This window comes from Anas acuta, chromosome 14 (genome assembly GCF_963932015.1).
Source record: "Anas acuta chromosome 14, bAnaAcu1.1, whole genome shotgun sequence".
Taxonomy (NCBI): Eukaryota; Metazoa; Chordata; class Aves; order Anseriformes; family Anatidae; genus Anas; species Anas acuta.
Window position 1 is genome coordinate 8041170 of NC_088992.1, and position 15652 is coordinate 8056821.

General features: G+C 36.4%; 1 protein-coding gene across 2 annotated transcripts in view; it reads right to left on the bottom strand.

Moving 5' to 3' along the window:
- Positions 1-15652, bottom strand: part of CLINT1 (clathrin interactor 1) — a 48421-nt gene that overhangs the window by 10593 nt on the left and 22176 nt on the right. For both annotated transcript variants that reach the window (XM_068697973.1, XM_068697974.1), the window contains exons 2-8: positions 12967-13071; positions 12230-12326; positions 10658-10766; positions 9601-9765; positions 5907-6081; positions 2079-2313; positions 1028-1109 (exon numbers count right to left, since the gene is read on the bottom strand). In XM_068697973.1, the coding sequence (XP_068554074.1) occupies positions 1028-1109; positions 2079-2313; positions 5907-6081; positions 9601-9765; positions 10658-10766; positions 12230-12326; positions 12967-13071 (968 nt within the window). The remainder of the gene's footprint in view (positions 1-1027; positions 1110-2078; positions 2314-5906; positions 6082-9600; positions 9766-10657; positions 10767-12229; positions 12327-12966; positions 13072-15652) is intronic.

Sequence of the window (15652 nt, forward strand, 5' to 3'; positions counted from 1 at the left end):
GTGGCATAGTACATGTATACCCATTAAATTTTAAATAGAATTAAGTAAAAAGTAGACTTTATACATGTGTAAATGCAGCCACCTTGCCATATGGGACCCCAAGCCACTAGACTCCCACTTTTTAGAACAAAGTCTCACAAAATTTTACAGCTTCTTTAAAATGAAGGTGGAGCTGACTATCTGTGGTGCACAAGACATACATACACAGACTTCCACAAATATGACTATGATCCCATTTCTAATAACAATTTGCTTCTTTACAATGGAGAAAAGTTATACAAAAGGTTTCTATATATATAAAAACACGTGAGCATTTAATTCTCTATTCAAAGTGATCTTTAAATAAAAATTCTCTTCACTGTTTACTCTTCTAACTGTTAGGCCATAAATGTATGGAAGTCCCTTTTCTCTTCCATGCTAGTTGCAATCAAAACTTAGTATTAAAAGAACCTGAAAGCACAATAAAAACCTAAAACTTGGCAGACTTGTAATAAGCAAAATTACCAAACTCCCAAATCCCTGTTTCAATCCTGTATACAATGCACTGATATTTAGCATACTCTGAAAAAGAAACTGCAATTTGAGAGTGTAAGAGTAAGTCCCCATGAGCATTAACGGACTTAAATTCAACTGCACACTTAAGAGTCTGAAGGGACGTCCTTTACAATGAACAGGTTTACCTTTATGTAGCTATTTCATCCATTTCTAGCTGTCCAGACTTTGAATTGCACTATGAGAAACGCTTAAATGCGAATTGATTGCACTTGCTTTTAGAGTTAATTATAATTAATTGCATTACAAACAGCTTCTGACTGGTCTGGTAGTTAATCTTTGTCCTGCTAACTTTATTAATCCCATGCAATAACATTTACAATACTTTGCTGCAAAAGGTTCTAGGCAGCTCTAAATTTTTGAGTATTACTTTATCAGCTTATCTATTCCACTTTATCTGTAGAACATCATACAAGTTTATCATCAAAACTGGTGCATCAGAATATACATTAAGACAACAAAAAAATGCACTAACCTGTTGAGGCTGGCTGGCTCACTCCATCAAACAACAGATCAACCAGGTCATTAGATGACTTGCTGCCAGAGGGTACAGAAGCCTGAAGAAGAAATCACACAGTTAATCTTTTGAACCCCCAATTCTTTTTAAACAAAAAAAATGGTTAGTGCATCCTTTAGAGGTTCTTGCCTTTTGAACTGCAAATTCATTTCTGTCATATGAAGAATCAAAAAAAGGAACTGGACAGAACCATCATTTGTTCAAAAATAAGATATCTGCCTTTACAAAAACAGCAGCAGAGTGAAATATTGACATTTGCAGAGCTCTTTTTACATCGACTGACATTAAAAAGCAAGTCAGAGGAAGAAGAGTTGCATTTTTTCTGTTTCACAATGATTAACAATCAATCACTCCTCATAAAGAGTGAGGAAATTAAAAGTAGAACAAAATATTCCATGTGACCAAGGGTTCCCTTAAGCTCTGCTGTGTTACCTATACGAGGAAAACCAGGGCCCTGTTTGATAAACGTAAGCATAACATAGCAGAACTTCCTGTGAAAGCTACTGAGTCAGAGCTGACATTAAGACATGCTGAGCAGACAGCTCAAGTTCACGCCAGTTCAGAAAACAAGGCAACTGTGCTCACACAAGCAATTTGGTATGACCTTGTGAAAATGTTAGTTGTACTACCTACAGTAACTTAGAGAATAACCTAAAAGGTATGTAATTTTAAAATACTGCATGAGATACACAGTTCAAAGTGCAGCTGTTTGCGATGTTGTTGGTTGATTTTGAAACAGACTAAAAATCAAAACACAAAGTCATTTAAGATGAGTGCTTTGTAGAGATGAGAGGTTTGTCTCTGAAGCCAGTCTCTGAAACCTAGCTAAATTACAGATCAAATACTAAACAGCTGGTTTCACCGCCTTTGAAAACCCCACGTGCCTATTTTTGATAGAACGGTTCCCTTGAACGCTATGTAACAAAAAATTCAATTTCTAAACTAAGTTGTCTCAGCGTTTAGAAGAATAGTTTCCAAAGTCATATTTTATTTCACTCTGTCATCTCACCTTTGCCGTAGGCTGTGCAGTATGAGACGCAACATTCTGTTCTGGACTTGCTTTATCCCCTGTATAATGCGCTGCCGCTCCCAGGTCAATGGTTTTTGAAGGATTTGCTGTACGTTTGTGTATGGTCGTGGTAGCCTGTGTAATATGAATATGTTTGGTTGTCACAGTCTCCTCTTCATCTTTAAATTCAGCTTTGGGAGATTTACCTCTTCGTGATTTTTCCTCATCACTGTCACTAGAAAAATACAAGTGATAAAATATCATTCACAATGAATTTCCCTTAAGCAGACACTTGGCTTAAGCCACAAGAGTTCTGATTACTGCAATTCCTTGTAGTGATGGCTCATAATGAACAAAATAAAATGATACTTCCTACATTTGAGAAAGCTAATGTCTTATCCTTACGTAACACATCTTAGAGCATATAGCACTGCACCTATAGTACATAAGAGAAGCAGATATTTTGCTAAATCTTAACTGCAAGTCCACAGCAGAGGTTAAGAGGAAATCACGGCTTAAATCCAGCACTCTTAATTACCTTCTGACAGGAACTCCCACACACATTATGTAACACATCAGCAACAAAAAGTTTAGTTGGCAAGTCTGCTCATTACTTACCCCAACAGCCAGAAAGCAGCGCACAAGATACAGGTATTATCTTTCAGATTTCAAGAGCACCATTCCTATTTAAACTCATTTCCCCTTCCAGATAAATGGGATTTTATTTTCTTCAGAATGTTTATAGAAAAAATGTTCACAGAATTATGCACTAAAATGATACTATTCATTTTCCATAAAACACACATTTATTCTCAAAATGTAGAAGAATAAGAGCATCACCATTTCAGGTGAAAACTTTTTAGATGTCACTGTGCAATATCTGTTTAATCTGTTACGTTTTCTACTCTTACAATTCAGCCTTTCACAAGCAAACCAATTGCTCCTTCAATAAGTCATGTTGCTTGTAATCATCAGGATAAAATTTGTACACAACAGTGAAAATTGCTGTAGAGAAAGCTTAAATATATTGAAAAGTATTTTGAAATAGTAATTCCCTTAGCAACACAGCTGAAAGTAGAAGGTTTTTATATTTTAATAATGCATTAGAATACAAAAACTGCAAAATTTAAGAAAGGCTGTCCCTTTGTCAGTGGGAATATGACAGTAACTGCAATATACTCTGGAGGGTAGCCTTTGTTCTCTGTTAACAATAGTGTGCTTTTCAGAATACACTGGAGGCATCTTACTCCTCTATGCATACTTCCTTCTCACCACTGGGGATGGCTCTATTCATTATCATTAGCCAAGGTAAATGCTCAACGTTTTTAAAATATCTGCAGGCCAACCTAGTGACTACTGGAATTTGCTTGAACCAGCCTTATACAGACAAGTGAACTCAAACAGCATCTTCTAAGCTCCTACTTCCACTGCACTTCAACCTCAGCTTGCAACAGCAGGCTACTGCTGTTCCAGTTCTGGATTTCTGCACATATGCTATGTGCAAAATAAATAAGATGGGACACTAACCTCATTTTTCAATTATGACATCAGGATTTAATAACAAGCCTCCAAACAAGGCTGATTTTCATGTTAGCACACAACATCTATACTCCTCCAAGGCTTTCAGAATTAATGTTGCCTTTGACATGTGTTGAACACATCTAAAATCAGGACATCACAACCAAGTCTATTGCAGCCTGCTGCAATGTAATTCTCATCATCACTGCAGAGTCTGCCTGGTCCACGCACACATTCTGTAGGTTGACAAGTGATTGATAACTAAAGTCTGATCAACGTAAGAATGGAAAGGGGTGAGTCTTTAGTGATCTTATTTTGTATCTGCTAAGACACACTAAGTGTCTAAAAGCTTCGGAGAAAAGAAGTTAAATATATATATATATGCCAGAATGCAGGCCAAACATTACAATACTCAGTTTTCTGTGACAACTTGTACCACTGAAAAACGGATCTCGTGAGACAGTTTTGAAGTGTTCCTTAACCTTCACATTAACAGCAATCAAACATTACAGATTAATGTTCCCTTGAAGTGTTTACCATGCTCAGAATAGTAAAATTACAGTGCTTTAACTGAAAATTGTAGAATTAACTCAAAAATAAAGCTTATAGCTTGCACTGTAGCAAGTAATTAAGAGTTACAAGTGAAGTGCATCGTTGCAACTTCCAGAAACCAAAGAAAAACACAGACTAGTTCACTCCAGTTAGCTACGTGAACAGCAATTTCACCAAAATCTTCTATAAACTCAAGCCAGCTATATCACAAGTTAAGTTCTTAGTTACTTCAAACATTTTTTCTTCCATGGAAACTGCCAGCTTACTGCCAGCTTTGCAAGTAGTCAGAAAGCCAGAAGTTGGGCCAAGTATTCCTAGTGCGTATATTGGAGGTAAAGGTTGTGCCATCTGAATTCCATTAACCATCCTGAAGATGTGCAAGTCAGATTCATATTTTGTGCTTCAAGACTTTTATTGGTTTTACAGTGCTAAAGAAAATGATTTATAAAGCTATTAAGCTAGAAACAACAGAACATAACAACAGCACATTTGCCAGATGAACGAGTATCACCACCCAGTCACCCTTCCTAGTGAAGAGACTGCAGAAAGGACTGTCTGAAACACTAGAAGGTGAAAGGCTTTATATCTCCACAAGTCATTCAGAAATAAAGCAAAAGTAGCAAGATTAAGAAGTTTACTGCACATTGTCTACGTGAACTGTGGCCAGTCAGCTGTACAGGCATTATGGCACATTTCAAAGGTAAGGACAGGAAAGTACACTGTGATACATCACGGTTAAGTGTGAAATTGTGTACTTCGGATCCCTTCTTCTTTGTAGTCTGTTGATAGTGAATTCTAAGAGGGAACCCAGATGCATGAAAAAGAATACCAGTTTCAATATTTATTAATGTCCTGGTAAGAAGGCCATACTTTCTTCTTCTTGGAAATGCTACCATTGTAATTATTTTTCTTTTCCTATAAAATTGCTCAAGTTTTGTAACATATACATATGTATGTCTGCGTATATAAATACACAGAAATTTGAACGTATTCCTGTTAAAAATACCTCTAAATTCTCCTTGCAAATTTAAATTAAAATGTTTCCCAAAGGGGATTATTTCAATATGCTTAAACACTTCCTCTGCAGCGCTTTCAGACTCTTAAGCTCGAATTTGAACTCCAGATAATAAAATTCAGTGCACCTGTTGAAGAGTAATGCTTTTAAAGCTCTTTCTGCAGGCAAAGCAGGGTAGGTTTTCCTTCTTACTTTAAAATGTTTAGAGGCCATATGTAAAATACAAGTTTCTTAAGAAGGTTCTAATTTTTTTTAATTTATTTTTTAAATGTTTTTCAAGTAAGTCACCTGCAGTCTGTTCTTCCTGAGATGGCTAAGGGAAGATGCATGATGTCAAGACAGATCTAAGCAAATTACTATTACTATCATCATCTCCTCCTTTAGCACTTCAGCATTCAGAGTAACTGTAACATTAAACGACAGCTTCAGGTATACTGACTCAAGGAAGACCACTGAAATGCTGAGACAAGCAAAAGATTAAGAAACTTCAGCCAAATTCCCTGCTTTGCCAGCAGGCATCTAAGCTAGGGGCTATAATGGAAGGCAGCCAACAGCAGTTAACTATCAACAGAGCTATGTGATTCCCAGAGGCCAGCAAGAGCTTCCTAAGAGAAGCAAGTATTGACCCCACACACGTTTCCACATGAAGAATGGCAGCAGATTGTAACTAATAATCAGCAGTGTCAAGGAGCTTTATAATAACAATTTCACAGAATAAATCCATGTTAAAATGACTCTAGTACCTGCACCTTTCTGGAGAGTCCTCTCTATCTTTCCTTCGGAACTTGCTGATGGTATCATCGATCGTGCTTCCAATTTTGTCGCTTAGCTCACCTAACTTATCACTGAATGGAAACGCAGGTTTTTTATCCCATTCTTCATCCCACTTTGACTTGGGCTCAGGATCATATCTTTCACCTGTGTAAGGCATTAAGATTAAAAAAAATACTAAAGGTAACAGCAAATAAATGCCCGTAGTGTTTTCTGAATCACTCTCAAGCCTCCCTCCCCTGCAAACATAAAGCTCACAGGTTTTCAAAGCAAACTGAAAGCTCCCATAGTGCTGAATCAACATTATTACAGCAAGGCACAGCATGTAATGCCAATCATTAAGTGGCAGGAACGCAGAATCAAAGACTTTTGTTTATGACAGCCACACAACTTTAATGCACGACACAGCACATCAGAATACTGATACTGATAACATCCCTTCCAACCCCTTCAATTCTGTGATTCTGTGATACTGCTGGGTCCTGCCAGAGAGGCACAAGAAGTACAATCAACCCTTGCTACAAATAAGCAGCTTTTCAGAAATGGGGCATGCCAGCTTTGTAACAGTTATTTAACACATGATATTTCATTCTAGGCTAACCTGTGTGTTTGGAGGTAAAACAAACATTTATACATTGAGACACACAAACAGATAAAAGCAGAGTACCAAAATATTGAAAGACAAGCATGAAATGCATGATAGCTTTACTCTTTCTTTTCCATGCTCAGTGTACAAATAAAAGCTTCTTTTAAAAGGAAGAAGCAGTAAAGGAACCCACCTTTTCAGCCACTGAGTACCCTGAACATCTTTACTCAACACTTACAGATATCATTTATTCTTCTTCTATTCCAGTAATCAAGACCTCCACACAGAGCTTGCAAACAGCTGACGGTTTTACTTAGAATCAGTACATTTGCTGTCCAATCAAATGTATTTTTTTTTTTAAGACTAAAGCTTGAACTTAAACGTACTCAAACAACCCAAGTTTAATTTAAAAGAAAAGACAGCACTTAATTCTAACGGACTTAACTATCAGAACCACAGCACGCTTTAATAACTAGCGTTGGGATCTTACACTACACCTTCAGCAGAGAATATAGGTATATAAAACAACCCAGTATAGCTCAGTTTCTAGACAACACTAAGACATGAGCATTTTTATATTTTGGACCATCACACCCACGCAACAAGGGTGTGTTTTTTTGTTGTTTGTTCTTACTATTGAAAAATGTAAAACACTAAAAGATTTTATTACTTAAGCTGGGTAAAACTGAACAGTAGACAGAAAGAAAGGTGAGAAAATTGATACTTCAAATTACATAAAAATTATTGCATCTCAGGTTATGTTCAAAATGTATTCAATTAAGCCATTTGAAATAAAAAGAAATGATGATTCCAATACTACAAGGTGCAGAATTTGAGATATAATAGGGTCTATTTTCTTATCAAAGAGATAAATGCAGATCTCCAATGATATCTTGTTTAGATCCATAATAGACTGACAAACTTTTTCTACATTGAGCTCTTGTTAGAAATCAGCTGGATACTCAGTAGGATCTCTATCATTGGAGAAGGAGAAATAGTTAGAAATATACTACTGTTAAATTTTGCAGGAGAGTGAAATGGCCTTATTTCAGCTATGTCAGGTTCTCCAGCATTTTAATGGAGATTCCATTAAAAGGTTTTCTTGTGAGATATGAATTTTAAAAAACGGACTTAAAACTGAGAACTCTGTATTTTCATCAGGACAAAAAGAACTAAGGAGAACTGTGGAAATACAAGCATTTTCTATTTAAGTAACTATAATTTTTTAGCTTAGAAGTCTGACCTGGGAAAGAAAGTTTGTTTTGTGCTGCTGGGAAGATTTTTAAGAACTTCACTCAACAAATGAGGGGAAAATTAAAGATCCTTTACCACAAAAATGAAATATACAACAAAGGAAAGAGAGAGTCCTTTGAATTCAGAAACTTGAATGATAACTTAAGAACATATGGAGAAAAATCTACCCTGCACATGGGGATGGATCACGACTCTGTACAGAGTAAGTCAAAAGAAAAGCTCAGAGAAAGAACAGAGGGGCGCGTACTTAAAAGTACAGATGAAGTGACTCATAAGAATTTCCTAAAGAGAGAGAATCGGTAGAGTTCCAAGCAAGTAGGCAAAAACCTGTAACAATATAATAAAGACATATCCTACCATGGAGATGGAGATTTCTATCTACTCTGCATATGACGAAAAGGGAGAATAGAGGAACATGGGGAAGTAACCTGTCAAAGGCAGGAGAGAGTAAGCCTTTAATTTTCCAAGGCTCAAAGTGAAGAAGAGGGAAAAAAAAAATGCACAGAACTGAAGAGTTGCAGGTGAAGTCTAAGTCATACACAGTTCCTACTCACATCTCATCCTAAAGCCTTCTCTCAAAGCAGTTACTGATTCTAGCAAACCAAAGCTTTGTGCCATTGAGACCTGGGGAAACATCTCTTATTAAGAGAACCCAAAGATTCACTTGGGCCAAAGAAAACACAAACATTTCAGGACTGATAGCTGGATCATGGATGACATACTGGGATACATCAACATAAAAGCAGGTTCAAATTCAGCTCCCTGCTACAAATAATTAAAAAGTGTTTGTAAGTATTTGTTTTAAAGGTAAGTTTAGAAATAACTTTCTGGTGTTAACTATGACCCCTTCACCAGCAGCTACAGTTCTCTAGGATTTAGGGGTGAGCACTATGCACCAAGTTTCCAGCCTGCACATAAGGTTTGCTGTACAACATCTAGCCATGAGCTTAGGAGGGCTATATAAAGTAAATTCAGTATTACCTCTGGGAACCCTCCTCTGAAAAACACATGGGACCTACACTGCTATTCAAAGGTTTTAAAAACACAAACCAAGATGGTGACAACTGCATTGATAAACTGCTGATATATAAGCTCTGCCACATATTTAAATACAGACCTGACAGACATCAGAATCCATAATAATACACATAATAATAATAATGTGATAATCCACAGATACCTTTCAAATACTCAAACAGCATGACATGGGAAACCAAAAGGTCTAATGGGACATAGTATTTACATTGTTTCACCCAAACAGCATTACTGCCCCCAAAGCCCTAACCCAAATTAAACAGTGATTCTAAAGGAGGTTGGCAGGCATAGGTGGATCAATATTCTTGTGCTGTGGGAGGTGGAAAGATCACTTTTTTTTTTTTTTTAATTACAGAAAGACTAAGAAACCCTGACTTACAAGGGCATCTATTTATCTAGTTCTGCTACAGCAGCATGTATTTCTCAGTGAGGCTCTGCCTAAGGCTAAAAACAGAATAGCAAAGTTCTGGCTAAACCAGTGCATCAATGTCACTTGTGTTTTTTGTTAATTTACCTGAAAACCCACCCACATACTGAAAAGTCTGCCAAAGGAACAAAGATTTTTGAAGTACTTCATTTAGATATATATATGGGGGGGGGGGGGGGGGGGAATACAGGCTTTATTTGATAATATTATCAACACTGACAGTTAAAGAAATATAAAGAAGAAACATCCAAAGGAGCATCTTAGAAACTCGCTAGTAGTTAATCTGGTTTTCTTCTGCATATCTAAGCTACATCGAGAGTCCAGGTAGTCAATTCTCGACCAACAAAGCCTAGTTAGTACTCACTGTATCTGAACCCTCCAACACTGTCTGAAGAGACACCGATGTATTTGTCTTTGTTCTTCTTTGCTTTCTTCCTTTCTTCCCGAAGTCGATCATCATCTTGAGCAAATTCAACCATTTCTTTAACCTTCTGGCGTATATTTATACCCTGGTCTTTCCCATTTTCATCTGTATAGATAATGCAGGATAAAGAGTATGAGGGGGGGCAGGAGCAAAAACAGGAGAAGAAAATAAATCAGAGGCAACTATATTGAGCATCACAAACTGGTAAGAAAACTTCAATTATGAGCAGAGCAACCAAAGTGAAAGACCTTACTGGTACCAAGGTCCACTGTTTCTGTTTTAAAGGGGTCAAATATTTTGCTTTAACACAAATTTTTACCCCTTGATAAATGACAGTTTTCAATGAATGGTATGATATTTAGAAAACATCTAACTGCTGTTGAAACATTGAAAAGCTCGAAGACTGAGATAGAGATTGTATCTTCCACTGAATATTTTAACCCTCCCGAACATAAGCCTTTTTGGTACAGCTTTTACAACTTTAATTGCATGAACTCACTCTTATTGCAAAACTGAATTTTTGAAAAAGTGCTTTCAGTTGGGATGTACTACAAGCTAAGCGTGCTCCTTTCCCAGCCTTTTTCACATTCAAAACACACACTGGCCTTGCTGCCTTTGCACTGTAAATATTATTTGGTGGGAGGAAAAAAACCCAGCTTCAAACAGATGTGTGTGTTTTGGAGCTCTAACCTTTTCTTCCCATATGATTAAAGCTATTCCTTTACGGACACCACAGGGGACCAGTCTCTAGTGCATATTTTAATATAAACCCGAACACTCATGTTGTGTTGGTTCTGTTGTTATTAGCCAGTCTTTTCTGCAAGTTCTTGTCTTCACTAATTAATACTCTAGGGTCCCACGTCTTGGATTCTGCACTCTTCACACAACTGGCAACAGTCACATTCTAATTAGACTGGGGAAGCTTCTAAGCTGGTTCAGGTGACTGACAACTCCAACTACTGTTTTAATTTGCTTATAAGATTTTTCTATTGCTCACCTACAAAGTGGTAATTTTCCAGGGATCGCAAATCATAAATGTGTTCTCTGGCACTTGTAACAACACGCTCTGATCCATTCCTTATGAGGTAAGCTAGGAGCAGCAAAGACTATAAAAATACAAAGCACCTTATGATTGCATGAACAAAAGCTCTACCTTTTTTAAAAAAAGCAATAGAAAACCAAACCTGCCCCCACACCCCCAAATTAAGTAATAAGACTCTCCCCTCTTAAATAATGCTTATTTTATGGGTTCACCTATGAAAAAATATCCCCCCACAATGCTCAATCCACAATGCTCTTCAGGACATCAGAACTGCATTTTGTAAACTGTAATTTGTTGTTACCAAATGACAAGTAGTTGCCTTCATCAACTACTAATTGTTTTAAAACACAGCAGCAGAAGCTTAAGAGAACAAATTAACTGTGTGAAATGACACATTTTCTTTTGCCTCTCTTGTTCACTATTTCTGTCAGTTTTTACCAAAAAGCAACTCCTACAAAAATAAGAAGCCTTATGCAGGTTGCAATGGATATACAAAACTGCATTTCAGGACAAATATTAGCAAGTTAACAATATAAATGAAGTTTAAATAGTACTTTAATTGCGGTTTTTTAAATTTAGGCTTTCTATCTGGAAAAAAAATAACGCACTTTATCCAAAGTAGTGCCTTTTACAGCTAAAATCATTATATTTCAACCTATCACAACCTGATAAGCAATTCCACACAGTCTTTATAACATTAAGTAGTTATGTGCGATAGCATTAAATATTAATTTATATTGTACTTCAGGGAAAACAATTACTATGAATACAAAACATCAAGCACCTGTGAAAAGCACAAGCCATGCCTTAGAATTAATTCTGTCTTGTTACAACTTTGGCATCAACAAAATAAGCTAGTCTAATACATCAATTCTAAAAAATGAGGTTATATTTGCATAATTCAGTGAACATTCAACACCACTTTAAGTGCAGCGTGATTATCTTAAGCAAAAAGTTTCCATACCATGCTAATTAGCCAAAGACAAGAAAAATGCAAATGATTTTCAGTTTTAGTTCCAAAATGCAAGTAGGACATAACACACTCATATGACAAGATCTGCAAGAAAATTTGGTCCACTCAAAGCAAAACCACAATTTTTAGAATCAGTATTTGTCATAAAATTAAGATTAGTTTCTGATCTTATTTCAGCTATTCTTCAGCTCCTTCAAAAACTGTCATCTACTTCTCTTGGAGCACTCAACAACACATTTGGGTAGATTAAAAATGCGAATGCTACTCCAGTATGAGAATATCAGCAAAATATAATTGCTCTATTAAGCAGCATCTGAGAAAATTTCTAAAATCAGATATGTTTTTCCTTATACAGTACTTGAAAGACATCTTTGATTTCAGTAAGATCATTAAGGAAGGAGTTAGGAAAGAAATTATAGGCTGCTAGTGGAAAAGGTGATCTAGCAGTATCTAAACAAGATACTGTATCAGAACATTATACTAGCATCAAGCATTACATTCTTTGTAGAACAATACGAAGTCCTACACACTTCTAAGTTCATGTAAATACAAACCTTATAAACTCTCCTCCAGTTCTTTTTATTGTCTTTCAGCATTCGAGTCCAAAGCATGTTCATAAGTTCTGGAAACTGTTCGTACATAAAGGTAGCCCTACAAAAATTAAACAAAAGGAATAAAGAAATTTTATTCTTGGTGGCTTGCCATAATAGCTTGTTAAGACTCAGGGCTGACAGTAGATGGCAGCCTTGATCTAAACCCATTCAAGTTTGACAGCATTACAAGCAAAAAAACTATCCCTGTTTGTTACTCATATAGAAGTAGTTTACATACCAGCACTACAACAGAAAAATACTCTTGAGAGAGTCTGAGACAGTAAAAGAACTTATTTTCTGAAGAAAAACACCTTAACCACAGCAACTGGTCAAACATGACTTCCAAACTCATTTTGGCAGAAAAAAATATAAAAAAGGAGAATGACTTGTTTTTTAGAGCATCACAGAAAAAGCAGCATGAAAATAAACATCCTAAAAAAAAATCAGATATGGTGAGAGAATTACGAGGCTACATACTTAAAGAATTTCAAAAATACTTTGATTACATTTTCTGCTTGACAGTTTCCAATATGTTGTGAGGCATTTAAAAAAATGTTTTTTTTTTTAAAGACTTTATTTACAGCAACTTTTCCAGCGTTATCAGTCAGCATAATGTAGAGTTGATTTAGCAGCAAATTACACTTTCCTCTATAAAATGTACCTTTCTTTCTTTATCACTGACTCAAATTATCACTTACTTGGCAATCTCTCCCATGAGTTGCCCCGAAGGTCCCCATGGATCGTCATTGGTTGCTTCTCGAACCTTAGACTCTATTTCTGAATAATTCATAACCACATTGGTGCTGCAAAGGAAGAAAAAAAATTAACACACACAAAGATTAGCATCAAAACTGAGAAATACATGAAAACTTAATAATGACACTAGTGGGTACCTTAATGAGATACCTCTACAGGGTGGGAAAGAAAACATCTTTAGTGCAGAAGTTACCCTGAGGACACTATGCAACACATTTATGTTATCTTTAAGGTTTTAATATTCCATTAGTCTTCGAGAATACAGATGAGAAACTATGGATTACATTACAGCTAGATTCAGTCCAGTAAAAATGGCTTTTGGTCAAATGAAAATCCAAATAGAACTACTACAGTCAAAGCTGATAGCCTCCCTGACTAGAGATGGTTCACTTGCAGCTTTGTACGATGTGTTTATCTGCAAGAAGCTGAGTTAGACTCAGTCAACTGCATTTTTTTTTTGAATGATGAACACTATGAGACACTCAAAAATATCAGTACCAAACAGGTGTTATTAAAAATACTACCACTAAAGAAACCAACAACACAGCACCACATGCTTCAAAAGTCTAAAGCAAGGAAAATAAAATTCACTAGAAAGCGTGTTTTCTAGCTTAAAGTTATTCAAGGGAAAATAAAGGAAGAAAGTCTGCAGAGCACCCAGTGTTATGATTAAAGCAATGCAAATACTACAAGGAGATCAAGCAACCCCTGAGTTCACAAAAATATATTTTTAAAAACTGCTTTCTGTTTGTAAACGTAATACAAAATTGAAATACAACTTAGAATCATGTCTTTGTTTTTTTTAATGAATCTGAGATTGTAAGTGGCAACGTTCAGCTATGATCCAGCAACATCCCCTGTGCCCCTAAAAGTGTCAAAATATATTCAATATCACGGTGACTTTCCCTGTATGTTGAAGTGAGTGAACAGGCCCCACGCATTTGCCTAAAATGTCATTCAAACAGAGAGCATTTGAGAAACAGCACTCCAGCTATGGGATAATCTATCAACATAAGTGAATCCTCGTTCACACGTATTTGGCACTGTGAAATAACACATGATAGTAATGAAGCTTCCAAAAGGAAACCTAGTAGCCTCTTTTTCTTGCATCCTTTGCAGCGTATCTGAAATAAGTTCCAAATTCCATGTTTACACCTATTGAATCAAAATTTTAAAATTTAGTTAATTGTTAAAGCACATCATGCAACTGGTTTCAGAAGCTAAAAATGCTGCAAGATGACTTTATAGCATAGTCTGCATATTGAGCAGTCAAATTGATTAACCGTAGCAGGAATAAAATGATTTTATAATATTACGTTGAGAAGGTGTTCGTTACTTACGAACTCCTCTGAACCTGAAGGGACTAGAAGAAAAAAAAAAAGAAGATGCTTAACAGTCATCCCTCTGTCCTTGTAGGAGTTGGCCCATTTAATTTTATTTGGCGTAAAGACAGCCAAGGTTTGGAACAGGGAGCAGAAACAAGAATGAGATCCCCTAAGTCCAGAAGGGGACACAGAAGGTAATTGTTAAAACAGAATAAAATTCCTGGACTCAGTCTTGGATTCTCAGCATGAGAATTCCTGCTGTCAGATTCTGATGTATGATTTTATTCAACTTCGTGTCTAAAGAGAATGTAAGCTACATGACTGAATAAATAATCAGCAAGCTAACAGAACCCATCTATACTTAAAAAAGCATGCAGGAAAACAGCAGTAGGTATGGACAACAGCAATTAGGGGTTTTACAAATTCATTTATGGTAAACGTGCCTCAAGCTTCTGGTTTTGACATTTTCTTTACCATCCACACAAACGTGAACTAATACCACCTTTATTTCCCATACGCATGGAACTTTAAAAAGATTTAAAAAACAAACAAACAAAGCAACACAACGGCAAAGCCACAGGCTTCAGAGCTGCGTGGCTTTCAGCACACTGGTTCCCTTGTCCAAAGCGAGGAAAAAAGGTTCTGTTTGTTTTTATAACCCCTCCTTAAGCGCTTGTTTGAGACTTGATGGGGAGCTGGGGGTGGGTGGGAGAGCATAAAGTTAAGCATTTCCTTCATTTCGTAGAGTAAAGCATTAATGCTGGAAAATGCATGAAAGATACAAACTTATGTAAAAAAAAAAAAAGCCAGCATTAGCTATGGAAGTGCTCAGTGCTGCACGGCTAAAGCGGCATCAGGGTTTAGAGGGGGAATGGAAGGGGAAATTAAGTAATGCCAAAAAAAAAGAAAAAAGTGCAGTTAAAACCGACTAAATAGGGAAATAAACTCCTAAAGCCATTCTGCAGTGAAGTTATTGTTCTCAGCAACTAGGAGAAAACTTTTTTATAAATGTCACGATGAGATGTAAGAGGCACAAAGCATTCCAAAACAAAGCATCTTTAAGCCACATTTAATTCAGCAACAAATGTAAACTTCAAGAAGGAAAAAAAAAAAGTTGTATAGTTTGGCATCGTTCCAGGTCACTTAAAAATAACCACTTCTAAAAAGGTGGAAATATAGTTTTATTCTTCCTTTCCCATGTTTTCTATGGCCCTCATTCCATGCCCTACCCATGATTCCTGTGACCTTTGCAACAAAAAAATAATTTATGTCCAGATGTGAAGGGAAAAAGTGACTAGCTTGA